Source organism: Ischnura elegans, chromosome 1 (genome assembly GCF_921293095.1).
Source record: "Ischnura elegans chromosome 1, ioIscEleg1.1, whole genome shotgun sequence".
Lineage (NCBI taxonomy): Eukaryota > Metazoa > Arthropoda > Insecta > Odonata > Coenagrionidae > Ischnura > Ischnura elegans.
The window spans coordinates 50,896,388-50,906,366 of NC_060246.1; the positions used below are offsets into that span (position 1 = coordinate 50,896,388).

The following is a 9,979-nucleotide window of genomic DNA, read 5'->3' on the forward strand; positions in this document are numbered from 1 at the left end:
TGGAACACTAGGCAAATCCACTACTATTATGCGTATATTCAGGCGCACTGAAATATTCACTTTAATTTTAAATCAAGTAAGTAGTTAGATGTGGAACAATTAATAATCTTCCCAGTTCATTGCTGCGCGCTTCTTCTCACCTCATTCATGGTTCTTCTGACAAGAACTTTTACCTTTTTCTGATACCGGATACTACTGAAAATGGCGGTGCATCGGCTTCTGCTTCGCCTCAACCTCTTCTTGCTCAAAGAAAAAAGTAACCAATGTTGTGCGCAAATGGAAGAAAGCTGATCTGACTGCCCAGTCAGTAGGAGGTAGAGTTTCAGAAGAACAAATCACGAGAATGAAAACCCCTACAGAATATTTAGAACTCTTTCTGGATATTGAAGTGAACTTTGAACTGACTTTCGGTATTTTTTGGGGATGATTTTCCTGAGTGGTTACGTCTCTCTTCCGAGACGACGTATGCTTTGGGAGCAAAGATTCGCATAATTCTCTAGTTAGTGGTGCAATGAGACATGACACAATATTTGAAACAATATTTTCAAATTTGCATTTTGCTGACAATTGTAACTTGAACCACACGAACAAGTTTTCCAAGATGCGACCTCTAACTGAGCGTCTGAATGACAGATGCATGAAATTTGCACCAAATGAAATACATATACTTCAGCTTTGATGAAGCCATGATTCCCTATTTCGGTCGCGACAGGTGCAAGAAGTTCATTCAGGGTAAGGCTATTCGGTTTGGGTATAAACTCTGGTGCGTCTAGGCTACATTTGCTTGTTTCAGCCTTATCAAGGAAAAAAACCCAAACACTCAATACCATTAATATGGTGTAGGTGCTTCAATTGTTTTGCAATTCACTTAGCCACTAACAACGCAGCATCCCGGTAAATACCATTTTGTGTTCAACAACTTGTTTACAAGCATTGCACTCCTTGATAAACTTCATTCAATGGGCCACCAAACAAGAGGCATAGCGAGAAGAGATTGCGTAGACAAACCTCCTTTACTATCTGATGATACCCTAAATAAAAAAATATTGGGGCACTTTCGATTACCGAATCGGTGGAAAAGGCAATATTGTTTGTAGATGAAATGATATAAGTGTTGTAATTGTTGCATCTTCTGGTCCCGCGGTCTATCCTTTGCAACAGTAGGTCGTTATTCTCAAAAGCAGTAAAAAAGATACAAGTTACTCTGCCAAATTCAATCAAGCTCTATCAGTATATCAATCAGTATATGGGAGGATTGTACCGAGCTGATGAAAATATTGACAAGTATCAAGCATCAAACCGTGGAAAGAAATGGTACTCAAGACTTCCGGTTATTCTGCTTTTAGCTGGCTTTACAAAATGCTTGGCAATAGGGTGGTTTCCTATTATTTTTTTATTGCTTTAATTGAAAGATTATTACTCCTGGAGTACGTATTTCACGCTTTTAGATTTTTAAATGACAACATCTATTTTTCGCGATTAAATGAAAAGTGAAAATTTTCAAGCGCGCGAAAACGCGACGCTTAAGTATGAATGCCGGGAAATATCTCCGTACGTCGTATTTCTGGTTCCCCCTCCCGTCCGGTGAGGTGACCTTGAGGCGAGGCTTAGCGCTGATACGTTGCAGGATGCTAGCGGATAGCTGAGTACCTTGCTGGATGGTAGCGCTTGGCTTAAAAAAGGTTTATTAATACCTTAACAAACGAAGAAAACTTTCCGAACTTAGCCAGTTTTAATAGGTGATTATTAAGACATGTTTCCCTGAGCTCTGTGCCTCATGCATGCATTGGTAACGTCAGACGATGTATAACTCCTATCCTCTCGTGTAGAAACTAGGTCCCTGTGACGTCATGCGGAGTGGAATCGCATGGGCGCCAATCTGGCCTTTTTCAAATGAGGATAAAATTTGACCCTTGCCATTCGTCTAAACCGGTATTTCAAAAACCAAATAATTATTGTATTATGAATACACTAATGGTGGGTAACGAATCGCAATCAATGCCTTTCGTTTTCTTTGATGAAGGAAACTACCCTATTGCATAAAATAAACGATGTGAAGCCAATGGATCTTCTTAAATTTTGTCACCATGTGACCTGTCACTATATGGAGACATACGGTAATTCTGCTGAGCCTGATGGGAAAGGGAGACCATGATATCTATTATGAATCGTAAACTTGACTCACGTCATGACGGCATGAATCATTAGAATGTAAAGCAGGGAAAGCAACCTCGCTATGTCAAATGCCATAAAAATACCACTTTTCAATGTAAAAATTGCAATGTATCCTTGCATGTTAAGTTTTCACCTGGATATTATTCTTAATAAAGAGTTAATAAAAGTCTGAATCAAGTTTTTTGCATGCTATCAATGAGTACGTCATAGTAGTGGATTTGCCTAGTGTTCCATTTTTGGAACACCTCGTCATTAATAATTGGCAAGAGATACATTGTTTTTTCTTTCGGATATCATTTTCATACGTATTTTTATCGACAATATGTAAAAATCAGGGTAAAATTCGCATGTTTCAAACCTTCGGCATAAATGGGTTAAGAATTTATTGCTAACAGTTCTTTATGAGTCGCGTGATATTTATTGGATATGCGTTTTATGTCGATCGTCCAAACATTTCATTGGGAATCTGGTGACTGACATTGAAGTCTTGAAAAAAGAGGTTGTAGAACTAAAATAGACGTATTTCCCATGCTTAGAAAGCAATAATTTCACATTTGCTAATTCTGTGAAATCCTCTTTGTCTTAAAGTTTCTTGAATGAGATTAAATAATTAATCAAGGATGTCACCTGACGTTGCTATAATTATCACAATTAATAAACTGTTTGTAAGCATTTGGTGACTAATGATGGAGTTAAATATCTCAGCATTCCAGTACGTAGGGTTTCAAATGCTTTGAGGAAGTGCTGGTAAACCGGTCAAATTAAAAAATGCTGGTGTTATCTTACTAGCCAAATCTGACATTACTTTTGAAGTAGTACGCAATGTGCCTGATGAGCTTCTAATTAAGGAATGGACTTCGAATGTGCTCGGGTTAATGCTGGTGACAAACAAATTTTTTGCTATCTCTTTTTATCGTTTGCCAGCAAGTAATTTTAAAGGTGTTTAAAATCGCTGAACAACTTGTTGATGCCAACTTTTTATTGACCCAATAGATTTAATGTTTTTATATGACTGGTGATTTTTATATTGTTTACTCGCAGATCATACGAATGGGGATGACTTCCTTTGTCTTTTGAAACTTTACAATTTAAATGTGATGTGCCCTCTCAACATACTTCTCACTCTACTACCTCAATGGACCACATCAAAAATTGCCCAGTTATTGGTGAATGTTTCTGCTTTATCTTATGACATCCCTGATCACTATCCTGCATTGGTGAATTCAACTGAGCTTAGCCATCAAAGACTTTTTTATCACTGCTTTCTTTCTTTCTCCCACAGGAATATCTCACACTTCCTAAATATTCTTAAATCTGATTCTTGGACTATTGTTTTCACTACATGCAATTACAGTGATAGATTCAGTAATTTTTGCCATAAATTTCTTGACTAATTCAACACCTCCTTCCTACTTACAGCCAAAAAAGTCTCATGATGCGTTATGAGAAAGACCTTGCATATTGATGAAGTTCGTCTATGTTCTTATTACATGAAGAATCTTGCTCAAAGTTGAAAATTCAGGGATGGCATTGACCAAAATCTGATAACGAAGGAAAGAGAAGCAATACCAGCACTTCCTCAATTATACTAAACATCATTAAAACAATCATGGGATTCAGTGTACTTACAATAAGATCAAAGAAGCCTGAAAAATCGTTAATAGATCAAATTTTAAAAAGTCTGCCAAGCTCCCTTAACACATTCAATGCGGATGATATTTTCGTCTTAACCTCCAATGACGGATGGGTGATTTTCCTTCATAATGGTGGTGTTGGAAGTAATACATTAGAATTTGCAATATTTTTTGTTCCTATTTCTCGCAATTTGTAAAAAACGTTAATGACATACATGTATGCCACCCGTCACGAGTAATTGACAATTCACACAACCCGCATTACACACATGATATTTTAATTGTATGAAGGAGTAAACTTTTCAAATTTCTGTTTATAATACTTCTTCTACCGTTGATGCCTTAGGTTAATGACGAAAATATCTTGGAATTAGTCTTTACGTGTAATTTTTTTGTTTCAAAGGCCGTAGATTTAATTTTTTCAAGTCACAGAAGTAGAACACACAATGAACGGCAAGAAAAATATAAATTTAAGGAATAAACATTTTCTTAATCAAAGCAAATCTATGTTACCTCAGAGCTATTGCAAAATTGAAACATTTCAATAAAAATTCTTACAAATTTCTTACAAAGGCCTCAGACAGAGCCCGGGTTGACCTTCACATTCTGGGCAAATCGTAGTCACTGTCCTACGGATGCCTTCATAGTTAGCGGAGAAATGCAGCGGAGCCTGCATAATTCCTAAAAACCTATCACAACACATTTTCTCCCCGAATATCGGTACTCGCACTAACTCTGACCTCCTCCAATCGTTAGTAATCATGTTAACCCTAATTGTGCCCTTGTGGAGAAGAAGGCCCAGCCAAGTTTCCAGTTCTCCCTGCCCAACGGTCCAACCCATTATGCCCTTGGTGAAGGATTTTGGAAGAAAATGCTTTCTGAATTTTTCTCCGTCTACGAGAGGATTATTTCAAAGAAAATATCATTTGCAAGTTGAAATAATCCCTGGGAGTGCCGCTGGTAGGGAGGGACTCCAAACTTGAGCCTTAAAAATTATCCAGCAAAATAGCACAATTTGTGTAATGGAGTGTTGCATATGTGATTAATATGTTAATTTTTATGAAAAGTAAGACTCTATCTGTACCTAACACTAGAACGTATTACTAACCTACAAAATGAAAACGCCATAATGAATAGAGGACAAGTAATTGATGTGGAGCAATGACTGAGAAAGTATGTAGTAAAATTAGGAAAAAAACCCAACATATGTAAAAAAAACGTAATTTGCAATAATGATTTTAAAAATTATTAATAAAGTATAAAATACGACCTTATGGACTGCATTGAAACATTTTGAAATAAAAGAGTGAGGTTTGAGATGGGAATACACGTTATTAACAAAAACTAAGTCTGATTATAATTCTTGTGGTTGAACATAAGATATGAATAAATTAAAAAATAAGATAAAAATACTATTTCAAGGGAATAAATAATGGTTAAATGCCGTATATAATGCTTAAAATGCCTCTGAGTTTATCTATTCATTTCCACAATTTCGTTTACGAAGCTAAGAAAATAAATACACGAGTAAAAAAATACAGACCAATACTGTACATAATGTAATGCAGTGTTGCATATGCGATAAATATGTTATTTTTTATGAAAAGGAAGAAAATCTGCAATTAACCCCAAGACTATGAATAACTCAGAAAATGAAATAAAAGCTAAATGAATAGAGGATTGGTAATTGACCTAAAGAAACGAATAATAAAATATGCCGTAAAAGTAGGAAAAAGACCCGAAAAAATCACCCAGGATAAACGTAATTTGCAATAATAAAAAAAGTTCCTAGAAAACGAAATTCAAATATAACATAATTAACTGAAGCACCGCACTTAGTTCATTTCTTTATAATGTAGTGAGTATGAAACGGAGATAAATATCTTTAATAAAACGTTGGTCTAATCATAACTTTTGTGATAGCACATAAAATATGAATAAATTAAAAAGGAAGGTAAAAAAAGCAAATTTTAAAATATAATCCATTTGTAAGACATGATGGGATATTTACGATAAGAATAATGTAAAAGAGGTGAAGGAAATGAAAAGAAAAATCTCAACCTGCCAAAATTGTTCCAAAAATAGCACTAAAGTAAACAAAAAAACACTAAAAATGAAGGAACACGTAGAACTAGAAACGGACACTTCCGCAATGGTGTAAGGTCACTCCCAAACTGCAAGAGGGTGAAAAAGTAACGCTAGGCACGCTCGGAGCACCCTAGTGACCAGTGGAAAAACGAACTCCCGAAGACATACATTTATGTCTTCCGCCTAAGTGGAAAAGCCTTCATGGCATATATATATGTCATCCACACTGAAAGTGTTAAAATTGGGTGAAACCATAAACTACCATATGATCTGTTAGTTTCAACAATCATTCCATCCAGACTCCTTCCCATAATGACCTCCCGGATTAGATCATTTCTACAAATAAGGGCACATATGTACATCCCTTAAGCTGATGACACCAACTTCATTCTTTCTACTTCCAATCTACAATCCTTGTTAGTTAATTGTCAGACAGCCTCTGACCAATTCATTACACGGTTTCTGAACAATCGTCTAGTGGTTAACATTGATATTTCTCAATGTGTTACGCTATGCTTGTTCAAAAAATTCTGACAAATCTTTTTCTACTAATATCCAGGGGACTTCTATTCCCCAGGCAGGTTGTATTAAGTTCCCTGGTGTTCACATAATTCTCTTATTTCTTGGGATACTCACATGAGCACTCTAAATTTAATTCAGCTTATTACATTATTCATACTATCTATCCTTCCATCACCACTAATATACTTCTTGCTCGCTACTAAGGCCTGTTTTATTCTCATGTTATCTACTATATAATTCCCTGAGGATCTTCTCCTCTGGCTCTAAAAATATTTAAAATTCAAAAAAGAATTATCAGACTCATTGCTCAAGCTGGCCCGTGAACTCCCTGTCAGCCCGTGTTTAGTGACCTTAATATTCTGCCCTTACCCTGTGTATTGGAATCTCATAAGCCACAATAACATTAAATCAATTAAATATGACATGGCTTCTATAGAGGTTTATAAAAAGGTTATAACCTTCAACACTCCTAGTTATGTCTCCATTATGTATGCCACCCACTTTGTCAAAGGTCACATGAAAGGTTTGACTCTTAACCCTGATGTCACCACAATATGTTTCTCTACCAGAACACCAAGAAGAATATTCATATAGGTACCTAATGTACGATCAAAAAAGTGGCAATGAGGCTATCTAACACTTGAGTCCCCATCTGTACCATAAACTTCCTCATAAACAAACTGAATCTATTGTCAAATTTAAAAGTAGTTTAAAAAGGTTGTTCAGAAAATTGTATTACTCACAATCAGTGAATCAATTTCTGTGGATGACTCTTTTAGCTTAAAATATTTTCATATTCCTACAGAATGCCTTTTTTCATTGAATCTAATGTACAATTGTATGAGTATTTTTGTTTCTGGTCTGTATTTACGAGCCTTATCTCACAGTACTTGTGACAGTATATACTCTTCTCATTATTTTTTATGATCTCGTGGCAAATGAAAATATTATTATGAATGATATGATGATATACAATGAAGTTCATAAAGGTATTTTCACACGGACCAAGTCATTGCACAGGTTAGCACTGAAATTGCGAGCTTGGAATTACAGCAGGGGATATTTTGCTGTATCACATCCTTGCATTCTCGTGAGTGTTATAGTAATTCACTGCTTTCCACGATGCAATTTTCATTGTTAACTTCTTACATATGTCAGCTATTGCGCAATTATGTGCCCCGTGTAAAATGGCCTGAAGGCAATGTTGAAGCAATTACTTAGTTAACCCAGGAGAAAAAGTACTCACACCTTATTTTTTGACTAACCAGGCAAGTAATACCCTACAATTTGCATAAATAGATATACTTGAATTTCTCTGAAGCCTACTAGACATTAATAAAGAATTACAAACACATTTCAACTCGAAAATCACTCAACTACACCTGGCTTACGACAAAATTCCATCGCAGAATAATACTTTTGGCTACATAATTAAGTACTTAAATACATCACAAAAGGCTTTCTGCCAATCGCATTTTATGTGCCTACATTATATATAAGTCATTCAGCATATGATACGTTACAACGTATAACTAATACGGCTGTCCGACTCGACAATTCTTCTGCACCATTTTGAACTCGTGCTGCCACTCACCTACTTGGTGAGCGCTTGATCATGACCAGGATACGCTCACAAATATGGTGGCCGCTCACTAGTGATCAGGTGGTGAGTGGTCGCATCCAGGGGGAGAGCGGTGGTTCGCTCACCAACCGCTCAGTAAGCGGAGCTCCCCCTGGATGCATCCAATATGATCTACAAGGAATGCAATAGCCATGTCTGTAGGCTGTCAATTATTGATTCAAGGAAAGAGTATTATAGTAAAAACTGTGCTGTGGCTGCACTATGACTGTGCTATGGCGGTTGCACTGTGACTGTGCTATGACAACTGCACTGTGACTGTGCTATGGCAACTGCACTGTGGCATTGCTATGACTGTACTGCGATGTTTCAATTCAAGTGCAGTTGAAGTAGAGTCACAGTATAGTCCCCTTAGCACAGTTACAGTGCAGCTTTAGTATAGTCGCAGCATAGATTTTTTTGTATGGTTAGTCATTAAATATATACATATTTCCAAAGAAAAAATAACAGACTAAAGCTAGTGAGGATATTTGAGTAATTTAACGGATACCAATGTCACAATAAACACCTCAAACAAGAAATACTCTCTAAGAGAAAAAATTACCCATCCCACACAAAACAATCTGTGCTGCGACTGCACTAAATCTGCACTGTAACTGGACTAAACCCTGCGTTTAGCACAGTTACAGTACACTTTTCTGTGCTAGACTGTACTATGGCAGCTGGAATTTGAGAATAACTGTACTGTAACAGTGCTCAATCACTGTGCTAGAACTGTGCTAGAGCTCCGACTGCAGTCGGAGTCATGTTACCATATATAACCATACTAACATATTAACATACCGTAGGCTTTCCCAGCGTATAGAATAGTGGAAGGTTACTTGGGATTTCCACCGGGTCAGGTTCTCCAACTCCATCTCGGCCGACGTTTCGATGGGCGAGATGGAGTTGGAGAACCTGACCCGGTGGAAATCCCGAGTAACCTTCCACAATATTAACATACCATTAGCCAGTCATATTACCCAGCCCATGGACTGGGTAATATGACTGGCACTGCACTGTTACAGGGCTGGATAACATGAATGGAACTATACTGTGACTGGACTGGGTAACAAAATACATTTAGGTCATGTGTTTGACATATCAAATACAAATGTATTTAGATACGTATTTTAAAATACCTGTAATTGAAATACTGCCCAGCCCTGCCATAAGGTACACGATTCTTAAAAGGCACACGGGGGATCAAGCTTAATGTGCATATGTATATGATTCCTGATACTCCTCTAACGAATGAATTTTGTGACAATACCATTTGGGGGAGTACACCATACCTTGAATTCCAAGAGTTGGACAGCACCTTTCAAAGCGCATTTACCTAATTCTTTATGTAAGGTATATTTCAATAAAGAATATAAACTTACTTTTTCAGCATTGGATCTTATTAGTGATGTCACTGAATCACGACTTTTCCTGTAAATATCCGCCGTTTGCTCGCTCGTTCCCCAGACACCATACTTAGCAGTCAAATAGATGGAACCACCAGCAATCAAGGCTTTCGCATTAAACCTAAAACAGATGAGACATACACACATGAACAGAAAACACACAATTATATCATAATGGAGATATTATAAATTTTAAACTAAAAATATTGCTGCGGCGATAGGAATGCTGAAGTGCGTAAGAAATGCCTACATTTGGCAGCAGTAATGAAGATTCGATCGAAGGAATAAAGGAAGAGTTGACACCAGTGAATAACACAATTCAGTAAAGACATTTATATCTTAAGAAAAAATATTCATATCATGCAAATAGAAACACTAGTAAGTCCCAAAAAGCTTGGAGGCAACAGAAAACGAGCGAAATGTTCAGCCGACAGACTTGTAATGCTTCTGGTACAGAGGAATACAGAATGCGCGCTACTGGTAATTCTCGGAAAAATGAACACACGGTACTATGGTTTCACAAATCGAAAGAA

At 36.8% G+C, this 9,979-nt stretch overlaps 1 protein-coding gene across 3 annotated transcripts in view; it reads right to left on the bottom strand.

Moving 5' to 3' along the window:
- Nucleotides 1–9,979, bottom strand: part of LOC124160091 — a 28,591-nt gene that overhangs the window by 17,812 nt on the left and 800 nt on the right. For 2 of the 3 annotated variants that reach the window (XR_006865074.1, XM_046535815.1), the window contains exon 2: nt 9,423–9,567. Coding sequence is in view for 2 of the 3 variants with exons in the window: in XM_046535815.1 (XP_046391771.1) it covers nt 9,423–9,567 (145 nt within the window). In the remaining variant the exon portion in view is untranslated. Of the gene's footprint in view, nt 1–9,422; nt 9,568–9,696; nt 9,720–9,979 lie in introns of those variants that run through there. The other variant, XM_046535828.1, reaches the window with a different exon arrangement.